Here is a 25,960-nt window from a genome sequence, read left to right on the forward strand (position 1 = left end):
GACGGGAGGGAGCGGAAGTGAACGCGCTGGGGTTCTGGGTCCGACGGGACGAGGGAAACAGGTTGAGGTACGAAACGTGGGTTTGCTTGGAAGGGAAGTGCAGCGAAAATGGGACGGCATTGCCCAAGAGCCAGGGAGCTTGGAGTCTAGTTAAAAAAAAAAAAAGTTGGGGGGTGACCTAAGAGGAAAGGCCTAGAACAGGGACAGGAGCGGGCAACTCGAGCGGGAGTGGAGGTGGGGGGGAGACATCGTGGGGAGCACAGGTAGCGGGGCAGGTGGGGGGGCCGGGGAGCATCTCCAAAACCACCACCAAGGACCGCGACGCGAAAGCGGATTTAAATTGTCGCCGGTCCCTCGGTTCCCTGTTCTCCACGGTGACTTCGGGCCCTTTCCAAAGCCGGCCATCTGAGCAAAAAGCCTTCTGTAGGGAGGAAAATATAGAAGAGCCACCTTCTCAGGGAGGTTACCAACACTGATGGTGTCTCGGTAGAGGTTAGGGGGTGGGTGGTGCCTACCAGCCGGGGAAAAGAAGCGAATAGCAACAAGGGCACCATTGTTACCCATAGTAGGAGAGCTAGTAAAAAGAAAAAAAAAGAAAATGGGGGGGGGGGTGGTAAGCCCATTTCCCCAAATCTGTCGGTTTACTAATCAAGCCTCAAGCTCACGAAAGCTTTTACTTAAAAAATAACTTTATTGCATCATCTTTAAAAAAAAATCCATTATAATAACCTCAGAATGAATTGCTCCCAACCCACCCACCCCCACAGCAAATATTAAAATGTAAATAATGCAGAGGGTCTGCTTATTTTTCTTTGCAGCAGAGCCGGGCCAGCCCCATGGAGAGAAATACCGGTTGGCACTTATTGCATCATCATCATTTTGCCCAGCAAGGATGATTTTCCAGGTTTCCAGTGCATGGGTCATGGAAATTTTCCACCATGTGTTTTCCTGCTGCAGTAAGAGCCTGTATGTGCTTGTGAGAAGTGGAGCTAATATCAAAGCCACAAGAGTGCAGGAGCCCTTTCCCCAATGTCCACCAGGTTTTGGAAGAAAGAAACAGCCGTTGTGATAGCCCTGAAATAGTTCCCTTCCTGGCTCTGATAAGGAGAGCTGGTCTGTGCATGCACCGCACACCCAGATAACAATGTACATAAAGCATAAAGCATAATGTAACAGCTTGGACTTTGCCACACAAAGGCTGTAATTCCTTGTCAACATGCTTGTGGATTTGGGGATGGGTCATCTTAAAACAGAGGGGAAAAAAAAACCTCTAACTCTTAAAAAAAAAGAATCCTTAAAATCTGAAGACGCACAGTACCTGGGTTCTTAACTGACCCAGCCACATGAATGTGTACACGGGACTCAGACAGAAGGGGGGATAGTCACAGCTCAGCTAGTCCAGGGTTTATAGTGTTTGGCACCAAGACCTTGAAGCCCCCATTTGCTAGTGGAAAAACTCTGTGTTGAAGATTTCCTACCTATCAAGTGCGTGTGCAAGAGAAGAGGAAATTGCAGGAACATTACAGTGGTCTTGAAAATCATCCTGTGTTCCCAGCCAGGGAATTTTTGCTACAGTTTCCTTTCATTTTTGAAAATATTGTTGCCTCTGCAAAGTAGGCGGGAATGGAACTCATGGAAGATTCTAAAGGAGAGACGAGCTCAGGGTTACGTAACTTTAGAAGCAACCTAAGTATCCTGTTCTGTAAATGACCCTAACTTAGGCTGGTTAGAGTGGTTTACATACACGAGACACCACGCAGCAAAAGACCAGCCCGACAAGACTGCAGTTCACAGCTATTCCTGACTGACGGACACAAATCTGCAGCCAGCTCCTGAGCTCCCCAGGGTTCTCAGCTGGGGCCAGGACTCACTTCCAATGACTTGCTCAGTTTAGTCCCTTCATCCTTCATTCAAGAAAATAGACCAACCCCAGGCACACCTGCAGGGTAACCTTGCACATAACCAGTGTCTCATTTTAGGAGTTCCAGTCCCCATTACTGGAGAAGGGAAGTTCTCCTTCAAGCGCTAGGTCTTGCCCATCAGAGCAGAATGTGCAATATTAAGAGTGCAAATTCAAGTCAGATTTTTATGCTTAGCACACACCCTTTGCACATAAGACCCCTGACATTTTTAGATTTGAATTAAATCAGGGGAAGTCTCTCTAAACTGTACAGGCTCTACTGGAAGCATCAGCAGCTTAAACTCATCACATGCTATTTGCATTCAAAACGTAGCATTATTAATCAGTGTATCTTCATAATACCCTTAAAGAGAAGCAAACAAGTTTCCCCGTTTCAGAGATGGAGAAACCGAGGCCAAGTGCACTGGCCTGCCCAAGGAGTACTTCTCACCAGACACTCCCTTACAAAACATTTCCCCTGCCTTCTTTCAAAGTCACCGGAGTAAGGAAGAATGGGAAAGTCTAAAAGCTAATAGTGTATCATACGAGAGGCTTTTGTATAAATATGAAGCTTTGCAAAAGGCGAGGTTCTAATGAAAGGCACTTTCTCTTGCGGGCCCCTGCCTCTTTTGAACAGAATTGTATTTGCAGGGAAGCAAACATCAGGAGAGCTCTGATAATGCCCTCGTCTGCAACCATTCTACAAAGAAGAATGAAGGGCCCAGGCAGCAGCTCACAGCTTACAAAGGACATTTTTTTCTTCCACTTAGGGAAGGCGAAGAAGGTAACGACCACCTATGGAGCACCTCCTAGGCACTTTCACATCCCAAAGCCCTCACCATGACCCTGTAAGGTAGCTGCGATTTCAGCTATTTTATGGATGAGGACATTGAGGCCCAGGGGAGAGAGGTAAAGCAACCCACCCAAGCCCGAGAAACAAGTAGCAAGGCCCAGATTCCAGTCTGGGCGCTTCCAACTCCAAAAACCTGAACCCCACGGCTTCCCTGACTAGCATCAGCAGGCGACCCCTCCTCCCCTTTTCCAGTGCGCTGACGTTTACCCGGTGCCTGGACTCACCTGGGCAGTGATCAAGGAAGTGTCCCTATCGCCCCACACCATACCCTAGTGTGCTGAGGTAAGCTGGTTACAGACCTTTCATGGCAAAGGGCACTGAGGCCAAGTGCCCCCTCCCACTCCTGCTCCCCCCAAATCAGCGTCAGTCAACCTGGATAATCGCCAGGGGTCACAGCGCAAAGGGCACCTTAGATGCCAAAGGCAGCTTTCCCCCACCCCCACGCTGCCTGTTCCCAAAGCTTTCTAGCATCATTTTAAAAAGGTACAACAGATCAAACCAATTTTTTTAAAAAAGGAAAGAAAAAAGTGTGTGTGTGTGTTTGTGTGTGCGTGTTTGCCGAGAGCCCCAAACCGTTTTAAGCCCTCAGGCAGGGGTGCAAGTCACATCAAAGGCGAATGAAAAGCTCCTCTTCGCTGCAGCTTCCCGAGCTCTTGAGACAGGACCACGGAGGACATCTCTTTTTCCTTCAGACTGGCCTGTCTTCTTCTTGAAGGAGGTCGCTCTGCTGCTCACCGCTGTCGTCTGCACAGGAGGGAGAAGCAAACCCGGCTCTGAGTGACGGCGATGGAGGCGACCCTGTTTCCATCCGTTGTCTTCAGTCCCCTTCGTTTCTAGTCCCTCACTGGCGAACCTCGGAATCGGGTTTCCCGGAGGAGCAGGGGAGACAGGGTGTGCATTCCCTTTCCACCTGCTCCTTCCACTCAACATCCCCCGGCATGTCTGACACCGTCCCCCCTTCCTCCTGCTCAGGCCATTCTGCTCACCTGGCACGCCCGCCCGCTCTCTCCTTCGGGCTTATTCAGACTCGACTGTCCTCAAACACTTGCCTCCTACCCCACTTCTTCCACTAGGCTTCTCCTGACCAACGCACCCCCCCAAGTTCTTGTCCTTCTCCTGAGGTCCTGTGATTTTTAATCCCATCACTCATCGGGCAATGAATCAAACTCCTCCTCGTGACAGCTCCTCTGCCTCTCTCTCAAAGTGCGGGTTAAATCTTGCCTCCGTTTTCGTTTTCCCCACAGCTTTCAGTCTGCCCACTCCACCCGGTCTCCTGAAGCTCCCCCTGCATCGGATGTTCTGTCTGTCTCTTCCAGCCCCCAGGAATGCCGACACTGGGCCCTTCCTGGAGCAGGCACTGGGTAAACGTCAGTTTCGTCACTGCGCTGGCAGCTGGTAAAAGATCCTCAGGTTCCAGATTAACGATCTTCCCCAGCCTTTAAGGAAGCACGTAGAGACTTCCTACTGGGAATCTCCCCACAACCTAGCAGGAGTGCTTTTAAGGAAATAGAGCTCACCCTGCCTAGTATGGCTCAGTGGGTTGGGCACCATCCCACCGACCAAGAGGCCGCCAGTTCAATTCCTCGTTAGGGCACATGGTTGGGTTGTGGGTCAGGTCCCCAGTTGGGGGGAGTGTGAGAGGCAACCGGTCCAGATCCATGTTTCTCTTGCACATCGGTGTTTCTCTCCCTTTCTTTCCCCCTCCCTTTCCCTCTCTCTAAAAAGAAACATTTTTAACAAAGGGTGGGGTGGGGGAGGGCTCACCTTGCAGAGCCTGGAGTCCATTGGCCATCCAGTCTATGTTCCCATTCACCAGGGCGGTCACTCTGTGAATGTGGACGTGCTTGGGTATTTGTTTTGGCGATTCCTCCCTGTCAACTGCTGCTTCCTCCTCTTCCTCCTCCTCCTGTCCTGCAGCATATTCTTCCTCCTCCTCCACCTCTTCCTCTTCCTCATCCACCAAAACCATGACATCGGCCATGTCTTGTCCCCTAATTGCCAAAGGGGGAGAAATAGTCAGGAAGAGGCCCTGTTTTTGCCAACATCAGCCCTGGCAGAGTGGGAACCACGAGGCTCTTTGCAACCCCTCTGGTGACACGGAGCACTCTTCCTGCATTCAACTTGGCTAAGTCATGACGTGACAGCGCGACTGTCATCTCTCGAAGAGACACAGTCACGGAGTGCTACAAATAATCTTATCTTCTTCTGGGTGAGTTTTATTCTTGTCCTGCTCCTCCGGAGGGTGACCTCATTGTCCCAGGCCTCTAATATCTCAGTCCCCCTCACAGCATGTACACAAAGGGCATTTTCTGAAACGCCCTTATCTCTGCTCCACTAACTGAAACGTCTCCTCCTCCTCATTACTCAAGGCCCAAAGTCCTCTCCTGGCCCCCGAAGTCCTGAACTACTGTTGCATTTGAAGTCCATGCCCAGCTGTTCAGCACCGAATTGCTCTGAGCTCATTACTGGTTTTGTCTACCCAGTCGGACATTTCTGGAGGAAACAGGAACACATACCATGGGCCAGTCACAGCCCTAGGAGCTTTACACTCTCATTTCATCCCCACAGTCTCCCTCTGAGAAAGATGAGGAGACAGAAGCTCCCGGAAGGTCAGGGATCTTCCATGAGCAAAGGGCTTGGGAATGACAGAGCTGCAATTTGAACCTAGGTCCACTCATTCCGAAGCCTTTTCCCACTATGCCTCACTGCTACCTCCTGGGAGAAACACACCTGGGAAATGACGGACTCACAGGGACAATGGCCCTCGGGTGTGTGGCGGCAAAGGTAACACTGTTCCCACGGGGAAAAAAAGGTCCCCAAACAACCATATCCCCTCATTATGAGTGGTGTTCTGAAAACAGTAATATCCCACAGTTGCTAACGGGTGAAGAAAAACACAAAAGAGTTCTTTGCTCCCACTCAGAATCTCCGTATGGAATAAAACACCCAAGTTCCGTTTAGTTACTTTGCCCCCTACTGAGGTTTTCCTACCGGGAAGGGCTTCAAGGCATGCTCAAAGTAGTCTTTCCAAACATACGGTAAGAATATGACTTATTCTTCCTTTTAGCTCTTTTTAGGAAATGAGGTAAAATAAATGCACGAATACCTGGGCTCTGTGCCTCAGTGACAGCCCAGCGACGTGCCCCGCCCTGAGGTCTAGCACTGCAAAAGGACTGTGAACTCTGGAATCGGTCAGATCTAGGTCTGAATGCAAGCACCGCCCTCTGCTTCCTGGATGAGACTGTGGGAACTACTGAGCCTCGATCTCCCTGAAAACGCAGATTTTATGAGTTTATAATGATAAAAGCCTAATGAAGCCCCCAGCCCAGTGCAGGCACTGGGTGGTCCTCAAGATTAGAGACTATTGTGGTTCTTATGAAAAGAAACAAAAGAGCAGTGAAGACAGATCATGGAGAAGGTATTTTGACTTGAGTCTAGGGGACACTCACCTGATAGTGTTTCCTACTAAAGAGAGAAAGAAAAAAAAATTAGTCTCAAATAACATTGACGTTACCCCCCCCTCAAAAGTTTTTAATCAATCTGACATCTACGAAAAAAAGGACGAGGAGGAAACTGACCCAACGTGAGAGGGGACAGGGTGCTCTGGATGGTACTGAGGGGCTTCATTATTGCCCACCTGGACCCAAGGAAGAAGCCTATAGAAGGGGCTTCAGGTGGGAGCCAAACAGGGGCCACCTCCCCCCAGCCACACCCTGGCAAAAAGCCTGGAAGAGAAGCCGAAGGACCCAAGACGCCCTTACGTTTCCAGCAGAACACAGGGCTGTAGTACAACATGAGCCCTGAGATAATGGCCACTCCCAGCAGGAGGAGGCTCACGATGGTTCCCACAATTCCCACGATGTTGAAAGGTTCTGCAAAGACAAATCACACCGTTGACTGTTCCACCTGACACACATGCAGCAATGAGAGTAATACCTCCCACCCCCTGCCCGTTGAGAACCAGGCCTCCCCTCCGTGGCCTGGGTCCCAGCCTTATCTTGGTTTCATGATGTGGGGCAAGCCATATGACCCCTCTGCGAAGCAGGACAAACACCTCATCTCCCTACCTGGAACAGCTGGTGGGAATCAAGTCAAGCATGTGATATAAAAGAACAGTGGAAAATTAAAATCTCTATGTGTCCACCACATATCAGAGTGTTTATAAGAGCACAGTAAATAAGTGTGAGTTACTGGCGCCTCAATAAACAGTGATCAATGGAACAGAATGGAGAATCCAATAACAGGCCCACACATAAAAGGAAACTTGATATATGACAGATTAGTGAGTCAAGAGAGGAAGTATTTGAGAAACGGTGCTAGAATAAATGGTTATCCAAATTGGGGGGCAGGCAGGGGGGTGGGAATTTGATCCTGACCTCACACCATTCACAAAAGTCAACTCTAGATGGATTCAAGATTTAATTATAAAAGGCAAAACATCAAAACAGTTAATATCTTTGTGAATACGGGACAGTGAAGGACTTCTAAGACAAAAATTGCTAATGATATAAAAAGAAATTCATAAAATCAAGTACACTAAAGTAAGACTGGTTGCTAATTAAAGGATAACATGAAAGGGAAAAAGACAAACAAGGAACTGAAAGAAGATATTTGCAACATAAAACGAATAAGGAATCAGTATGCAGAATTTCTAAAGAATGCTTACATATCTATCTATAAGAAAGAGTCAGGCATCAAAAGATACAAGTATGTACGAATTTCACTGAAGAAATACAAAGAGCAAATAAACACAAAATAATGAGTAATCAGAGAAATTCAAATCGGAACCGTGATGAGGTTCCATTTTGCATCAGATCACAAAGCCTGCTCCTGAAGAAACAGAACAAGGACCCTCCCCTACTGCTGTTGTGAATGGAAATGGGTGTAATCACTGTGTAAGATAGTTTAGTTATCCCATAAGGGTAAAAATGCACATACCCTGTGACACTTCATTTCTACCCTCCTTGTACATACCTTAAGAGAAATACTTGCCGGGGGACCTTGTGTATATATGTACACACAGGGGTTGGGTAAAATATTTTCATAGCAACACTGTTTGTTCATCAAGACAAAAAACAATCGGAAACCATATATCAGCAGGAAAATCAGTGACTTCGTTGCATAATAGTGAGTGACACAAAGGAAAGTTATACAAGTGGTGAAGAGGTACAAAGTATAATCGTGCACATCCGTATGAATAACTCCAAGAAACAAAGTGTGGGGTAAAAAAAGCAAGTCTCAAAAGACTACATTTGTATGGTAATCACCCTTTTTTTAAAACTCAGAAATAGCCCTAGCTGGCGTAGCTCAGTGGATTCAGCTCGGGCTTCGAACCAAAGTGTGGCAAGTTCAATTCCCAGTCAGGGCACATGCCTGGGTTGCAGGCCATGACCCCCAGCAACCTCACATTGATATTTCTCTCTCTCTTTCTCCCTCCCTTCCCTCTCTAAAAATAAATAAATAAAATCTTTAAAAAAGCCCTCAGAAACAAAAATAAAGAACAACATATTATTTCAACAGGTACATATGTAGCAATTTTTTTTCTTAACTAAAACATGAAATTCAGGATAGTGGTTACCTTTTTGTAGGAGACTAAAAAGGGGCCTACAGGTAGAGTTACAAGATAAAATACAGGAGACCCAGTTAGATCTGAATTTTGATAAAACAACAATTTTTTTAGAGTTAAGTATGTATGCCTTGTGCAATATTTGGGAGATACTTACACTACTTAAAATTATTCTTTGTTTTTCTGAAATGAAAATTTAAGTGGGTATCCCATTCTATTAGTTTTGAGGCTGTTTTCTCAATCTGGCCAAATACATACAGGTAGCTTTAGCAACAGCGACCCTGTTCCGTATCTTAGGTGTGACGTAGTTTCTTAGGTCTTCATTTTGCTATTATGCTTCCCAACTTACATTCTATATTTTTAATTTGTATATATTTTGTATTTATATATGTTTTTCATATACAGACTGATATTCTCTAGTATATTACAGATATTCAGTAGTTTTTATTCCTATGCAAACATTCAAGATTTAGGACTAGACATTAATTTTGCTATCCATCCCATCAAGCCACAAGCAAGCAGATATGCCTTCTCCCACACGCAGGGAAGCACTGAGCGTCTCCATGCTGGTACCGCATCCCATGAAGCTCTCAGACTCCTCATCTGGAGCCACTGTGTCACTCACCTTTGACGCTCAGCCAGATGTCCACTTCCCTCACCCCCACGGGGTTCTCAGCCCGGCAGACGTAGTAGCCTTCATCCAGGTCCTGGGAGCAGTTCTGGATGGTCAGGGTGGAGCTCGGGCCGTTCTGGGTGACGAGGTAGTGGCTGTTGGGCTGGATGACCACCTCGGGCTGGGTGAGGTTCCGCAGCCACAGGATCTTTGCAGGCGGGTAAGCTCCAGACACGTGGCAGGTGAGTGTCACGTTGCTCCCCACGAAACACGTCTTCATGGGCTCCGAGAGAAGGGAGGGGCTCCCTGGTCACCAGAGGGAAGTAAAGAAAGACGCATGCTTGTGCAGACTGAAGCCCTGGCCTAAGGTTTTCAAAAATATTATTCCCTTCCTAATGAAGCAACTCCAGGAGTTCCTGTCCCACACCTGGTCTTATATTAACAATAAAAGCTAACATGTGCCCTGGCTGGCGTAGCTCAGTGGATTGAGTGCGGGCTGGGAACCAAAGTGTCCCAGGTTCGATTCCCAGCCAGGGTACATTCCTGGGTTGCAGGCCATAACCCCCAGCAACCACACATTGATGTCTGTCTCTCTCTGTCTCTCTCTCTCTCTGTCTCTCTCTCTCCCTCCCGTCCCTCTCTAAAAATAAATAAATAAAAATCTTTAAAAAAATTGCTCTAAAAAAAAAAAAAAAAGCTAACATGTACTGAGCACCCACTATGGGCTAGGCCCTGTTATTTATACATATTAACCCGATCAGTTCTCACAACAAGCCTGTCATTATTTCCACTTTGCAGATGAGAAAGTTCAAGTAACCTGCTTAAAGTCACACGATTAAACAAGCGATGCAGCTGGGATTTAGGGCAACCAGCTATGCTGGTTTGCCAAAGATGAAGGGGGTTCCTGGGACACGGGGCTTTCAATGCCGGAAGAGGGGAAGTCTCAGGCCAGCCAAGGTCATCTGGTTATCCTGTGTGAAACTGGAACCCAAGCGGTCGAGCTTTTGTGGATCACCATCCTTACTTCTACACTATAGGCTTCTATGTATAATAACCACAATGATGATGTTTAAAAAACGAGCCTGACAAGGGTGTTCGAGGGGACAATAAGGCAGCCATATTAGTTTCCTATTGCTGCTATAACAAATTTGCTGCAAACTTAGTGGTATACAACAACAGAACTATCCTTTTCTAGCACTGGAGGTCAGAAGTCCAACATGATCTTGGGCTAAGATCAAGGTACTGGCAGAACTGGTTCCTCCTGGAGGCCCTAGGGGAGAATCTGTTTCCTTGGGTTTCCAGCTTCCTGGAGCCACCTGCATGCCTTGGCCGGTGGCCCCATCTTTGCATCCCTCCAACCTTTCCCAACTGCTGTCCCGTCACCCACTGCTGAGTCTGACCGTCCAGCCTCCCTTTTAGAATCCAGGATAACCTCCCCATCTCAAAACCCTGAGTCACATCTGCCAAATCCCTTTGGCTGTAGAAGGTAACATATCTACAAGGTCTATGGTTAGGAAATGGGCATCCTCGGGGGTACCACTATTCTGCCTACCACAGCTGTGTCCTAGAAAGGCACAGGGTGTCCCGGTGGCCTTGAGGTCTGACTGAGCAGGACACGAGGAGCTGTGAGGTCAGCCTTTCTTTGCACAAGAAGCTTTTTCCCAACATGCGCACCCTCCTGGGAAGGTTAACAAATTCATCTCGGGGGTTGTTAAGGCCGTGTTTTCGGCAGCTGAGGAACACAGGGTGGCGTATTTGGTTCCCACGTGGGAGAGCGAAACTACATGCTTCACCTGGGCAGTCGTTCCAGGAGGGAATCTGGGGTTTCTTGCTGGCGTCCTGGGCAGATGGACGAGGGAAGGGGGCCAAGGGGAAGGGGTGGGACAGGCCAAAAGCCTCTCTCTCAAGGTCAGGTCCACAAAGGAGAATCCCCCCAAACCGAGGCTTGCTCAGGACACACACAGGTGGTGCCCCTTCTTGGATCAATGGTCAGGTTCCCCCGCCATGGTGCTAAATTGCACCTTCCCCGTCCGTGGTTAACCTGAATTTCCTTCGGGGTCACAAAGCCAGCAGCAGTGACAAGCCCCAGTATGTTTGTCTTTTGCAGCCCCCAAACCCAAGTCTGAGAGATGGCCCCCTCACCCTTTATTAGAAGCCAAACAATTTGGCCAGCACTCCCCAGCCCCCCAAACAAAGATCATATACATAAATACCCTTTTGACAAACACAGCATTCACCCCTCAAATAGCTGAGTCACCCACCCAGCTGATGTGGCATCTATCAAACAAAGAGCTTTGCTTAAGATGATGTTGTGCGCAAGGGTGGGTTCAGGGGTTGGGGTGGTATGGTGGGGGATGCAGGGACCTCAGAGGTCTGCCAGAGGCAGACCATATACAGGGGCCTTGGTATACTGGGCAGGCTAATGCTGCAGCCTATCATACATAAACTGAGTCGTTTTCTTCAGTTGAAGAGTCTACCTGCCATTTAAGGAGAGATCTGAGTGGCAGGAATCCCCCAAAGTATCCGTTTTCATCATTGTAGGGGCTATGCTGTTCTGCACCCCTCTGGCGGACATCGGCACTAACTTTCAATGCCTTAACACTCCTCCCAAGTGGAATAATGCTCCAGAAACCCTCTCCCCCAAGGGCCTTGCTACTCAAGGTGTGGTCTGTGGGCCAGCAGCACCAGCATTTCCTGGGAACAGGTTAGAAGGGCAGAACCCGCCTGGAACCGAGAGCATCCGAGCGTGCATGCATATTCACCAGGTCCCCAGGTGACCCGCACGCACACCAAGGACCGAGAAGCGCTGGGCTTGAGGGCCCGTGAGGGAAGAGGGGGAAACTGGACTGTGTCAGAGTGGAGGAGGTTGCAGGCTCTTGTGCCTGCGGCCTGTGCTCCTGGAATCAGGAAAATCTCCTGCCAGCTCCCTCCTCCAGAAACATTTCCCAAGCCTGAGCACACGCAGGGCGGGGCAGAAGGAGGTTTACACGAAGACACTCGGTATTTCGTGTACTCACAGCTGTAAACCTACTTCTGCCCCGCTCTGTTTTCAGATTCAAACCACTGGCCCAGTCTGAGGGGCCACAGCAATGGTGACTTGGGTAAGATCTGCGAATACAATTGGGAAGGGGGCCCGGGCTGGGTGGCTCAGGTGGTTGGAGCATCATCCCGTACGCCGAAAGGCTGCAGGTTTGATTTCTGGTCAGAGCACACACCTAGGGCGTGTACAGGAGGAAACCGATTGATGTTTCTCTCCCCCCAACACACTCTTTGCCTCTAAAATCAATAAACATATCCTTAGGTGAAGGTCAAAAACAATGGGAAGGGTAGGGGAAAAAATGACACAAAACCTGTCACCTGCCTCTGCCATTTCCGCCCTCTCAGCATCCATCCGTCACGTATTCACTTTCTGGGACTCGCTGTCCAGAGCACACTCCAGGAGTCTGCACCATGCACCACTCGAAATGCGTGCGCTCCTTCCCAACTGCATGAGGCAGGGATGGTCCCTGGCCTCTGTTTCCCAGCCATAAAACGCAGCATTAGCAGGCCGAGTAGCATCCTCCCCAAATACGTATCCTCCCGGAACCCTAGACTATGACCTTCCTTGGAGATAGGGTCTTTGCAAATGTAGCTAATTAGTTAAGAATGTCTACATGAAATCGTCTTGAATTTAGGGTGGGCCTACGTGCAATGACTGGTGTCTCACGAGGGGAGAGGAGCAGAGAGAGACGCACAGGGAGGGAAAGGCCGTGTGAAGACAGAGGCAGAGACTGGAGCGATGCAGCCACGAGCCAAGGAATGCCTGGAGCTGTCAGAAACCGGGAGAGGACAGAAGGAACTCTCCCCGGGAGCCTTCGTAGGAAGCGTGGCCTTGCCAACACTTTTATTTCAGACTTCTGGCCTCCAGAAACACGACAAAGTAAGTTTCTGTTGTTTTAAGCCGGTAAATGTGTGGAACTTTGTTATGGCAGCCCCAGGAAACAAACACATGCCGTAATATAAGCTTTTGGCTTTCAGGGTTTTTAGGAGGAGCAAACACACTGTACGGGGAGAACACGGCGCATAGCCCCTTACACAGTTTGCACCCGATAAATGTTCGTGTCACTAATACTGCAACACTGCCGTTTCCCTGTTCCACATTCGTCAGGTCTCTCTCCCTACTTTAAGCCCTTTGGTGGTGATGATTCTGTATGCCTCTACAGTGCCTGACAGCGTGCTGAGGATCCAACTCCTGCCCAGAAAGACTGGCTGGGTTAGCTGCGGAGGGAGACCCCAAAGGAGGCAGTGGTTCCAGGGGCGTCGGGGCTCCGCTGTCAGACCAAGCTGGGCTGAGTGAGGGCTCGGGCACTTACAGGCTAGGTGATTTGGGTAGGTGAGTGTATACAGTGTCTTCATCTGCCACTTACGAGTCATCCTGTCTAATGTTCAGGCTATTGTGAGGATTACACATAACATGTTAATAATCAGGAAACAGGAAAAGACCTTCTGAGCACAGAAACCTGTTTAAGAGTAAGAACGACAGAGGTGATCCCTTCAAAATCAGAAACTGCGTATCACGGAAGCCACGAATGTACTTCAGGAATAAATGTACCAGAAAAATATCTATGACATGCGTAGACAGTTCTGTGAAATTGACTAACACAGTTACTATAGCGCACTCTTACGAAATAAGAAGAGATGGAACAGCTCAAGAGAAAAACGGACAAAATGTGAACAGATAATTCACCGCTGATATACAGAGAGCCAATAAACATGAAAATTATCAACCCTGCTAATGACCAGAGAAACTCAGATTAAATCAATGATGCTATGTCTTAACTAGCAAATACGGAAAGTGTAAAAACTCTATGACAGCACTTAACGTCGTGAGCGATGGTGGGACATGAGAACTCTCTTAGTCTCTCTAGAGGGCGTGACTGCCGATGCATGCAGGGTTTCTTTTTGGGGTGATGGACATGCTCTGGAATTAGATAGTGGTCACTCCATTGTGCATATACTTAAAAGAAGAATCCAAATTATACATTTTAAAATAATGAAGGTTATTTACATAAATTATATCTCATTTTTTAAAACTTGCAAAAAAAAAACCCCACCTGGGCCAATTTGGCCCACGGGACATAGTTTGCTAGTTCCTGCTCTAGCCCAGAAAAGCAAGTCTCGATCTGTCCTGTTGCCCAAGGCCAAGTACAGTGCCTGGAGCAGAGGGGACCCCTGGGGCATGTCTGCTGACTACCACTGAAGGTCACTTGAGCAGGAAAACAAGCACCTCCTGACATGGCCAGGCTCCCTTCCCGGCAGGTCGGCTCTCTACGCCTGCAGATGGTCCTGATAAGCTGCAGGGAGGAAAACTTCACCACGACCCATAAAACCCAGCGCCTGTCTGGTTCTTGCTTACCCACTGTATTCGTTTCCTGGGCTGTTGTAAAAAAAGCACCACCCACTGCGTGGTGTAAACAACAGATATGTTTAGTCTTTCGCAGTTCAGAAAGTTAAAAGTCCAAAATCAAGGTGTCAACAGGCTTGATTCCTGGTAGAGGCCTTGAGGCAGAAACTCTCCTATGACCCTTTCTCAGCTTCTGGTGGTTGCCAACAACGACCGGCAGTCCTTGGCTTGTGGACGCACCCCTCTAATCTCTGCCTCCGTCATCACCTGGCATTCTCCCTGTGTGTCTGGGTCCAAATTTTTGTCTCCTTATAAAGACACCAGTCACTGGAACGGGGCCCACCCTAATCCAGTATGACCTTACCTTTCCATAATCACATCCGTAAAGACCCTTATTCCAAACACGGTCACATCCACAGGTACCAGGGTTAGGACCTGAACATATCTTTTTGGGAGACAAAATTCAACCTACCACATGCACCTAGCCTCGTAGGTACCTGAAGCTCAGTGCTCTGGCTATACTGATCTTCTTTTTGTCCCTCAAATGCCAAGTATGTGTCCACCTCAGGACCTTTGCACTTGCTGTCCTCTCTGCCACCAATACCCAGCTCACAGGTCATCACCTGGGCAACTGCTTCTCATCCTTGAGGTCTCAGTTCAAGGGTGGGGCAAAAGCAGGTCTCCAGTTGTTCGCATGGAAAATAATATAATGAATATGTGATAATACAAGAGTTAACTCCGTGTTTGGTGTACTCACAACTGTAAGCCTACTTTTGTCCCACCCTGTATTACTGCCACAAGGACCTCCCTGCCACGCTCCCTGTTAACAGACCCTCTTACCCACACCATTTTATTCTCCGGAATTACTCTCACTGTCTGAATCTTCCTTATTTTTGTATTTTCTGTCTTCTTCCCACCTGCACTCCACCCAGAACAATTTAAGTTCTATGCAAGAGGAACAGTAATGGTTTTAAAAACATGTCCAGAAATTCTCTGACATTCCTCTCTTCAAAAAGGGGTGCCTTTAAAAAAATTTCTCCCTGGCTGGCGTAGCTCAGTGGATTGAGCTCGGGCTGTGAACCAAAGTGTTGCAGGTTCGATTCCCAGTCAGGGTACATGCCTGGGTTGCAGACCATGACCTGCAGCAACCGCACATTGATGTTTCTCTCTCTCTCTCTCTCTCTCTCTCTCTCTCTCTCTCTTCCTCCCTTCCCTCTCTAAAAATAAATAAATAAAATCTTTAATATATATATATATATATATATACACACATTTCCTATTAAAAAAAGAAAGGTAAAACTCTTTAAAAAAATTTCTTTTAAGTGTTGACTAATTCTCCCCAGTCTCCTTGGAAGTGAAGCCAGGCTGAGTGACTCATTGCTGATGAACAGAATGTGGCAGAAGGGATTCCATGTGACTTTGGAGGCTGGGTCACAGAAAGGACAGCATCTACCTGGCTTCCTCCTTCTCGCATCGCTTGCTCTGGGGGAGGCCAGCCGCCATGTTGTGAGGACACTGAAGGAGCCCCGTGCAGAGTCCCACCTGGAGTGGAAGCTACTTGCCAGGTGCGACAGTGAGCATCTCGGAAGTGAATCCTTCAGAGAGTTCAGCCCTCCCGGCTGGATCTTGCAGCTAAGACCCCAGGCATCATGAAACCAGCACAAACCATCCCCACTGCACCCTGTCTCAATTCCTGGCCCACAGAAATTGTGAGGTAATAAGTGATTTATTGTTTTAAGCCATTAAGTTTGGGGGGTAATTTGCTACATAACAGAAAATAACTAATAAACAAAAAGTGTGTGTCTTCTTTGCTCCACCATCAGCACCTAGACCCTGCGCCTGGTGCACAGCAGGTGCTTCATTAGTATTTGTCAAGTGGGCCCCGGCTGGTGTGGCCCAGTGGACTGAGTGCCAGCCTGCAAACCAAAAGGTCACCGGTTTGATTCCCGGTCAGGGCACAGGCCTGGGTTGTGGGCCAGTCCCTGGTTGGGGCGTGCGAGAGGCAACTGATCAAAGTTTCTCTCACACATTGATGTTTCTCTCCCTCTTTTTCTCCCTCCTTCCCCCTCTCTCTAAAAATAAATAAATAAAACATTTAGGAAAAATCACTGAAAAAAGCTTGGATTAGGACCAAGCAGCTTGGTTCAGTACATTCACAGTTTGAAAGGAAGGAAACATGAAGCAAAAGAATGGAAGAAACGGAAGGAATCTGGTTCGTTCTGACATCCTTATATTTCTTTCCCAGACCTTCTTCCAAATGGCTCTCCCAGAAGACAGTGAGTGGACCCCAACCCCAGGACAAGGCAAGACAGACTCACGGATCTGAATCACGCAGCTGGCTCCCGACTCCGGCCCCACGATGTGGCTCCCAATGCACTTGAACTTCTTGCCATCTGACAGCTGGGACCGGTTCAGCGTCTCCACTCCCAGGCCTGAGGTCCCCACGACCGCACCTCCTGGCTCTTCTGTCCACACCAAGTAAGGGTCTGGGTATCCCCCGTCCCAGCGACAGGTGAGCTGCAGCACGGACAATCCTGGTGACACCTCAGCCCAGCACTGAAGGTCGGACAGAGGGGACGCTGCAAAACACCAGCGGACAGTGAGGGCTTGATGGCAGACTCTACGGACTGCAGAACCAGGAGGCCAGAGAAACCTGCACCCGGGCCCTGTGCCTCGAAACAGCTCCCAGCGCGCAAACTGGGGCCTGACAACGGGCAGGCTTCCCCTGCCGGGTGTTCGGTCTCCGAGGGCATGGGCCTGACTCACGTCTGTATTTCTCACTAACTGGGTGGCTATTGAAGTACAGATTGATAAAATAAAATGAAATGGCTGATTTGGTTTCTCCATCACACCACCCACATTTCCCGTGCTCAGTAACCACACGTGGTCAGTGGGGACTGTGTTTGACTGCACAGAACAGGGCATTTCCGTCACCGCAGAAAGTGCTGCCGGACAGTTCCGAACCCCAGAGGGCACCCCAGGGGGGACTTACTCACTGCCACGTGTGTTACTCTCCCATGTGTTTCCCGTTTACTGTGTCCGTGTATTACTAAAAATGCACAAAATTTTATCTATTTTTATTTTTTAATTCTCTTTTTAATATATTATTTATTTATTTATTTTTAGAGAGAGGGGGAGGGAGGGAGAAAGAGAAGGAGAGAAACATCAATGTGTGGTTGCCTCTCACGCGCCCCCTACTGGGGACCTGGCCTGCAACCCAGGCATGTGCCCTGACTGGGAATCGAACCAGGGACCCTTTGATTGCAGGCCAGCACTCAATCCACTGAGCCACACCAGCCAGGGCTTAATTCTTTTTTAAAGATTGTATGTATTTATTTACGTTTTAGGGAGAGGGGAAGGGAGGGGGAAAGAGAGGGAGAGAAACATCAGTGTATGGTTGCCTCTCACACCGCTCCCCCCCCCCACTGGGGACCTGGCCTGCAACTCAGGCATGTGCCCTGACTGGGAATCGAACCGGTGATCCTTTGGTTCGCAGGCTAGCACTCGATTCACTGAGCCACACCAGCCAGGGCAACACACAACATTTTAACAAGAACAAGTTACAAACCAATAAATCCAATGTAATATGTGTGCTAATAATTCTACATAAATTTACATATATTATGTATGCATACTATATTATACGTGTGTATTATCGTACATTTTTCATAATACACACACAGAGAAATAAATTTGGATTTTACATTGATGGGTAAGTATGTGGTGTCTACAAGAAAACTTATTGGAAATATACCAAAAATGATGGTTAGCGTACAAGTGATTCGTTTCTTCTTTACACTCATCTGTGTTCCCCACGACAAGCACGTATGAGTTTATACACATAAACGTCATGTGTGAGAGAGACCTGCACGGGCTCTGAGTGATGAATGAATCAGTCATGTGTCGTCAGCCAGCCCGCTCACTTGTTCTGATCAGCATGGAGTATGAGTACACTCTGCTTCCCTACAGCTGTTTTTGTCCAAAAAACTTGCATAGAGGTGCGTGCTATGGTTGTCTTCACCCCCCAAAATAAAGGTTCATGACCTCCTGGTTCCCAACAGTGCTAGAGGGCCCAGGGTTCATGAGGAGAATTCGTGAGGACAGACAAATGAAGTCACAGATCGTGGTCCCTCCACACAATGGAATATTATTCAGCCACAAAAAAAAAAAAATGAAGCATGACTCACACGACAACGTGGGCGAACCTTGTAAACATGGTTAGAAGGAAGAACAGCCAGTACCAACAGGGCACATACTGTGTGATTCCATTTATATGAAATGTCCCAAATGGGCAAATGCACAGAAATGCACAGAAACAGAACTTGGAGAGATGGGACTTGTGGGAAAGGCTTAACGGATACGGGGCTTCCATCTGGGGTGATAAAACTGTTTCGGAATGACACGGAGGTGATGGTTGCGCAACACCGTCCATGGACTAAATGCCAGAGTTTCACACTTTATAATGGTTGATGTTATGTACTTTCACTTCAATTTTTTTTTAAAAAAAAGAAAGCATTAAGCTAGGCATTAATTTCTGCCTGTGGCTCACAGTGCCTCTCCTGTACCTTACTTGCAGCAACCTTCTAGAAGCGGCGACTCCCTCTCTGACCTGCAGCCCCGGGTGTGTATGTGAGCTGAGGGAGCTGCAGGAGCATGTCAGGACCCATACAGCGAACAAGCCTTTGTGGACAAAAGGGGCACGACACAGAGCTGACACAGGGACAAGGTGAGGAAGGCGGGGAGGGGAGTGCTTCTTACGCACAGTAGACCAGGAGCTCGGTGGTCACCTTTCGATGCCTCCTGCTGAGCATGTTCATGGCCAAACAGGTGTAGTTCCCTTGGAGGTTCTGCGACATCAGCAGCAGCGTGAAGCAGCTGAGCGTCAGGTTGTTTCCAAAGGGCTCGGTCCTGGAATCCGGGGCGCGGAACCACCACTCGACCATGGGCGGAGGCCTGGAGCTGCTGGCGCAGCTGAAGTCCACCTGGGAGCCCTTGGCCGCATAGAGGGTGCCGTTGGGGAGCCTGCCAGTGGTGGAGATGTTGACTTCCACCTCGTACGGGCCACCTGGGAACGACAGAGGGGACGGGAAAGGCCTGGGTCCATCTGAGCCCCTCCCCAGCTCTAACAGTCCACACACGATCAGGAAGCAGCCAGTAAAGATGACAATATCTATCAAATACTTCCTCTATGACAAATGCTCCTCTAAGAGCCCTTATGCATTCTCTCATTTAACCCTGAGCGATTATGTCTGGTTGATCACGGAGATCGATCCTTACAGAAAAAAAGAAAATGCAAGTTGCTCCTTTTCAAAAAGGCTGGTGAGTGGAAATGGTATCTACGCCTCCAAGAGTTAACGTAGCAGGCCTGAGTCTGCTTTCCTTCGAAGGGCCGGCTTGCAGGGTTGGCCTTGACTGGTGACTGGGAACTTGGATTTCAGGAGGGTTCCCGCCACTCCCACAACTGATAAGAGCGGGGCTCGCTGTGCCTGGACTGTCTGTACAGACAACGGCGTGGTTTATGCCAAGCTCCTGCTTTCCTCCTGAGAGTCTAGAATTTGGGTACATGCTGGGCAGACGACCGACGTGACCAGCCCCCTGTAAACACCCAGGGTGCCCAGGCTCTCTAATGCCTCCCGGTATATGACATTTCACACATGTTCCCACAATTCATTGCTAGATGAATTAAGCATGTCCGTGGGACTCTACTGGGAGAGCGCTCTGGGGAGCTTGTTCCTGGTGGTCCCTGGTCTTAACCCCCTGGGCCTTTTCCCTTTGCTGATCCTGCTCTGGGTACCTGGCTGTACTCTCATTACAAGCCGAGTCCTGTGAGTTCTCCTAGACAGCACTCTCACAGAACCCCCTTTCACACTGAAAGATGAGGGCAAATTATTTAACCTCGCTCAGCCTCTACTTCCTCATCTGTGAAATGGGAGAGAACCAGAACCGCTCACAGGATCGTGGTGACAACAAAAGGAGTTAGCACGGTACAGCGCCCAGAACAATGCCTGATTGTTGAAAGCACTTGATAAAGGCTAGGTCTTATCTTCGTTCCCCTCGCTCCTCTGAACTTCCTTCTTGTTCCCAGAAATGCCCTCCCACTGCTGGTACCCAGTGCACCAGGGAGGCCACGCCCACCTGGATGAAAAGAATGTATCTAACACCCATTTATACCGAAGTCTATAAAGTTTAGTGTGTAACCTCTCCCAGAGGCTTCCTCCGAAGAAGAATCCAGGAAGGGCAATGCCTGCCCAAGGACTAAGTCTATGACTGAAGAATTCTGAGCAGAAACAGGGCCCTGGGAAAAGTTAATGAGGGGAGGGGTAAAGGTTTTTCCAGAGCCCCACTAAGGACACCATCTGCTTCACCTGCATCTGAAGCTGCTAGAGGTTTCTAAGGACAAGAGTCTTAGCAATATGCTGGTCAAGTCGGGGCTGGCTCCGAATAGTTCCAGCGAGCTGTTAGAGTCATGTCACTTCCCACAGCAGGTCTGGAGAAGAAGTTACACTGTGGTTTGGGAGGTGCTCCACTGCCCCATTCACTGCTGCTGGCTAGCTGGTTAGGTATGTGGACCGGCAAGTCTGAGGGCGTGCCCACAGTTGGCAGGCACCCAATTCAGCACAAGGTGACACCCCAGTACTGATCGCCACACCTGGGCCAGTGAAGGCGGCATGTGAGATTGGACAGCCGGGGTCTTCCAAAGGGCGGTCTGGAGGGCTACTGGGGGCCTGGCATGGCCAGTGTGGACCCCCAGACACTGGCTGGGAGGGGCTTTTGACCAGCACAATTCTCAGCAAGAAATGCAGTTGGATACAGGGAATAGATGAGAAGCAGGTCAGCAGAAGCGTTAAGACAAAAAAATCAAATGAAAGGACCTGAAGGGCCGCCCTCCTGAAGCACATGTTTAAAGGTTACAGCTCATCCTTACGCTGCTTGAGTGAGTCTGCTCCCCAATGAAAGCTGACACCGTCTTCCTGATTCTCTGGGGTTCTCCCCCTCCTTTGACTTTACTACAAAGAGGGAGACTTTCCCTCTCACCTCTCTCTCCGCATCCTTGCTATTCCTATACAGAAACTTCCAGCACTTTTTGCTTACTGGGTGATAGGGGCAATCATTCAGAGAGACACATGGGGGAGGAAACAAAAATAAAACAGCAAAGAAATAAAAATACGGAGTTGTTACGAAGGTTCAGCATCTTATCACGGCCTCGGTCACTGTCAGTTTCAGTTCTCGACCCTTTGGGACGGGTGCCTTAGTCTGGTAGTTATGAGCTTTGTGCTCTGAATTCAGACAAACCCAGGCGTAGGTCCTCCTGCAGCTTACAAACGGGCAATCCGGGGCAAGTGCCTGCCCCACTAATTCTCACTTTCTTGTTGTTTTTATGAAATGACAAGAACAGTTCATAACTTCTACCACTGGGTTTTCTGAAGGACCCAACGAGATAATAAAGGCAGGACACTCAGCCTGGTGTCCGACAGGTGGTCAACCGCCTGCACAGGTTATGTGACACCATCAGCAGCAGTGTGCCTGCGACTGGCTCTAGAACGAGCGATGGCAGGCGATGGCCCACTAGCTGTCTCTGTACAGCCCGCAGGCGAAGGATTTCACGGTTTTCCCAGGTGAACATCTGTAATTGGTTTGAGGAGAGAGAACACTAACCCTGAACCCCGGTTACGTGAAACGTTCTCTCTCCCACACAGAATTCCATTGTTCTCATTAGTAGGCCTGTACTACAAAAAAAAAAATACTCAATTATTATTACACGTTGAGTTTTGTCAATAAATATGATGTGTACACTGGTTTTCTTTTTTTTATATTAGTACTTATAGGGGTAGGCAAAAGTAGGTTTACAGTTGAGTACGGGAAACACAGAGTTTATTTTTGTATAATTATTCTTATATCTTTTACATATTTTCCCATACAAAAAACTGTGAACCTACTTCTGCCCACCCCTGTATACAATACCCTCAATTTTACCTGTCTAAAATATTTACCATCTGGCTCTCTACAGAAAAAGATCGACTCTTATTCTAGAACAATCTAATGCTACTGCTGCTGCCTTCCTCTTTCCTGACGTCTCTCTCGACACGGGATCCCACTTCTTTCCTTTCCCCATCGCGGCAGGTCTCACGGGGCCGATTGACAGCTCAGGGGCCCACTACAGGGGGGATTCCCGTCTCGGGGTCACAGGTTCCTCACCAACAGGGAAAGTTACCATCAGACATTCTCCCTGCCCACCAGCACTTCTATTTGAAAATAACCTAAGAGCACCCTGGGTAGTCTCTGCTCTTCACATTTACAGTTCTACAGCGGGAGGAAAACCCTTGGGGGAACTTGCAGAGACTGTTGTGACGTCACGTTGAAAGACCGAACAGAGACGCCAATACAGCCACCCCGCTGCCTCCTGATCTCCCTAGCAACCGCCAATCTGGTCCGAAAAGTGGGAACCCAGAGGCCTTCAGGCCATTACAAGCAGCCATCTCTGCTTCTGATGAGCTTGGCAAGACTCAAATCGATCCATCCCTGGGCAAGGACCACCCATCTGCGGATGGCGGTCAACGCTGTTTCTTCAGTTCATTGCCCCAGGACCTCAGGTGGTGACGCGGCCCAGCGCTGCCACCGCCAACAGAGAATGAGTATAAATAAATCGGATGAGCCCCATCACTCAGAGAACCACGGGGCTTTCCTGAGACTCTGTCGCCTGTAAGTCTGGAGTGGCAGCCACAGCACGGGAAAGATACCACAACTCAACCAAACAAAACCTTTCCCCGAAACCGCAACTAAATCCAAAGGGGCTCTGGGATTTGGACTCTTGTATCAATAGGCCCCAGCGCACCCTCGACACCCGCTTAGCCCGAGAAAAACAGACACAGAGCATCGGGCACCCTGTGCCACGACCTCGGGCTTTCCGGGGCCTGACCTCTAGTGAGAGCACTCAGCTCTCCAAAGCAGAAGAGACGGTGCCTCGAAAGAAGCACGAAGTCTACTAGAACCTGCCGGGGTCTGTGCTGCCTCCCCCACTCCCCCGTCCTTTCTGCAGGAGAACACACAGCCGTTCTGACCTTACACCCACCCCAATTTGAAAGTAGGTGAGGATGGATAAATCGGTGACATACACAGTCTCGGCAGCCTGGAACTGCCTGGGACTACGGGATGTCTGTGCTCCCAGGACAGGCAGTCCCGATCCTAAAGGCACCGTTACATTAACTAGTGTCAGTGCAGTCTTTCTGTCTTGAGACGAATAACAACATCCCATCATGGCGGCCACGCTAGGCAGGCTGAATCCCCACAGACCCATAGAAAACCAGACCCCCTAGAAGGCAGGGGCACCCAACGCTCTGATGAATCAGCAGAGATCCAAGTCATAAGGAGGGAGGAGCTACTGGCCCTCCCACAGCCGGCTTCGTGTGGACACAGCTTCTATGTCCCTTCACACACAGTCACGTACGTGCAGATAACAGCCTGTCACGTCTCGAAAACTTCTTCCCTATCTTCCAAGGCCGCGTTAGAATGTTTCCAAACTTTTCTCCTTAAGAGACTAAGTTATCAGCCTCATCGGGGAAATGACTGGACAAACAAGGTCCGGGCACGCAGAGTTCCTGACCCACGGCAAGTCCTGTTCGAAAAGCTCAGATAGTAACTGGCTGCTGGGAACCTGAGATGCACCTTTCCCACAGGAATTCCATCACCGGCTTAACCAGTTGATCAAGGTAGCGTGGACCAAATGCATCCTGTGTGTCCAATCTGTGAGTGCAGTGAATCTGTGACTACATTCCACCATTACCTGATTTCACAGACGATAAAATTAGGGTTGGAAGGATTTCTAGTGAGTTCCCCAAGGGAAAATAGACAACAGCCAGAATGACTTAGATATGAACCTTGCCCAGGCATCTGGACCTGCGTGTGTGCTCTCGGCCACTCCGCGGTACCCCGTCCTCCCAGAGACAGTGGTCGGATCAAACCTTGTCCATGCGCCCACATCGCCTGTGCCACAGTGAAGGCCGACCGCCAGTCTGGGATGCCCAGGCCTCCCTTCAGACTACTGTCTGCGAAGCAGGAAGGGGCTCCCTGGTGCCCAGAGGAGCCTGACATTTGTTCCCCTAGAGTGGGAGCAAGGCCTGAGACTCCAGAGGGCTCTGGCGTGTGTGAAACAGAAGACATCAGTGCTGTGGACTGAGTTTATTTCCCACCCCCCCTCCAAAAAAAATTCATTCTGCAACTCAATCCCCAATGGGATGGTATCTGGAGGCGGGGCCACTGGGAGGTGATTGGGTCATGAGAACAGAACCCTCATGAGTGGGACGAATGCCCTCCCGGGAGGGGACCCCAGAGAGCCTGCCTGCTTCCTCTCTCGCTGCTCTCTGCCATGTGAGCGCACAATGCGAACCAGGGAGCGGGCCCTCGGTACACAGCGGGTCTCTCGGCACCCACCTGCAGAACTGGGAGAAATCAGGGTTTGCCGAGTGCGCCTCCCCACCCGTGCTATTGTTGTTACAGCAGCCCGAGCTGATGAAGACAGTCTGCATCGAATCTTCCCCGACAAGGCCCACACCAGCCAAGGACCCCCTAGGTTTCCAGACTGAGAAGTTTCCCCAACACGGACCACACCACAGTCACTCGGGGAGCCCAAAGCACGGCTTCAGGTCAGCGACTGTTTTTTCCTGTAGTTCGCTTTCATTGTAATGCACTGCGTTTATCTCCCGGCAGAGCAATCACGAAGCTAATCCATCCCCAATAAATTTAGTCAATGATTAATACAATAAGAGTCAGAGAAACCCATCATAAACCGGAGACAGTGATTTAAAACAAAACAAAACAAAATTCGAAGGCCACTTTACTTCTCTGGGTCAAAGAGAAATATGCATTGACGAGACAAACGTGAGGGAATTATTAACTCCTGCCTGGCAGCTGGAGTGAGGGTCGCCAGCACCTGCCCCTGGGCTCACTGCGGGAGCCGAACAGATGGGTGTGACATTTTTTGATATACCCACATTCGTTCCTGGCCACTCGGCAAACTGATGGCACCTCCAGACACGGAAACACTGGCCTCCCAAATTCCACGAGCCTTAGGAGCCTTAAGAAACCTGACAGGCCATCCAAAACTCTAGATGTGTCCTCAAAGCGTCTCCTTCCTTCATTTTCCACTTCTAATCCACCAGCAAGTCTTGCTGGTCCACCTCCAGCAAGAAAACATATTTTCTGAGCCTGTGCATTTTCACCCAGGCCGCTGCTGCACCCCCGTTTCTGGCCACCAACATCTTGCACCCGTAACTGGCCTCCTTGTTTTTATTGCATCAGTCCTCCTCTAGACCACGGACCCACATTCCCCACGTGTAATTCCAATGACACTACACCCTTGATGACTTAAAAGCTCCAGAAGTTATCTCTCACGAGCCAGAATAAAACTCCACTTCCTTAAAAAGTACAACAAACTAGATGGCTTAAAACAACAGAAACTAGCCCTGGCTGGCGTAGCTCAGTGGATTGAGGCGGGCTCCTCGAACCAAAGCATCGCAGGTTCGATTCCCAGTCAGGGCACAGCCCCCAGCAACCACACATTGATGTTTCTTTCTCTCTCTCTCCTCTCTCTCTCTCTCCCTCCCTTCCCTCTCTAAAAATAAATAAATAAATAAAATCTAAAACAACAA

General features: G+C 49.1%; 1 protein-coding gene across 2 annotated transcripts in view; it reads right to left on the reverse strand.

Moving 5' to 3' along the window:
* Nucleotides 1-914: 914 nt before the first annotated feature.
* Nucleotides 915-25,960, reverse strand: part of VSIG10 (V-set and immunoglobulin domain containing 10) — a 32,636-nt gene continuing 7,590 nt past the window's right edge. The window contains exons 3-9 of one of the 2 annotated variants that reach the window (XM_036014798.1): nt 19,078-19,380; nt 16,634-16,894; nt 8,945-9,238; nt 6,515-6,625; nt 6,203-6,215; nt 4,518-4,744; nt 915-3,497 (exon numbers count right to left, since the gene is read on the reverse strand). In XM_036014798.1, coding sequence (XP_035870691.1) covers nt 3,442-3,497; nt 4,518-4,744; nt 6,203-6,215; nt 6,515-6,625; nt 8,945-9,238; nt 16,634-16,894; nt 19,078-19,380 — 1,265 coding nt within the window. In that variant the 3' untranslated portion in view covers nt 915-3,441. Of the gene's footprint in view, nt 3,498-4,517; nt 4,745-6,202; nt 6,219-6,514; nt 6,626-8,944; nt 9,239-16,633; nt 16,895-19,077; nt 19,381-25,960 lie in introns of both variants that reach the window. The other variant, XM_028528133.2, reaches the window with a different exon arrangement.

This window comes from Phyllostomus discolor, chromosome 13 (genome assembly GCF_004126475.2).
Source record: "Phyllostomus discolor isolate MPI-MPIP mPhyDis1 chromosome 13, mPhyDis1.pri.v3, whole genome shotgun sequence".
Lineage (NCBI taxonomy): Eukaryota > Metazoa > Chordata > Mammalia > Chiroptera > Phyllostomidae > Phyllostomus > Phyllostomus discolor.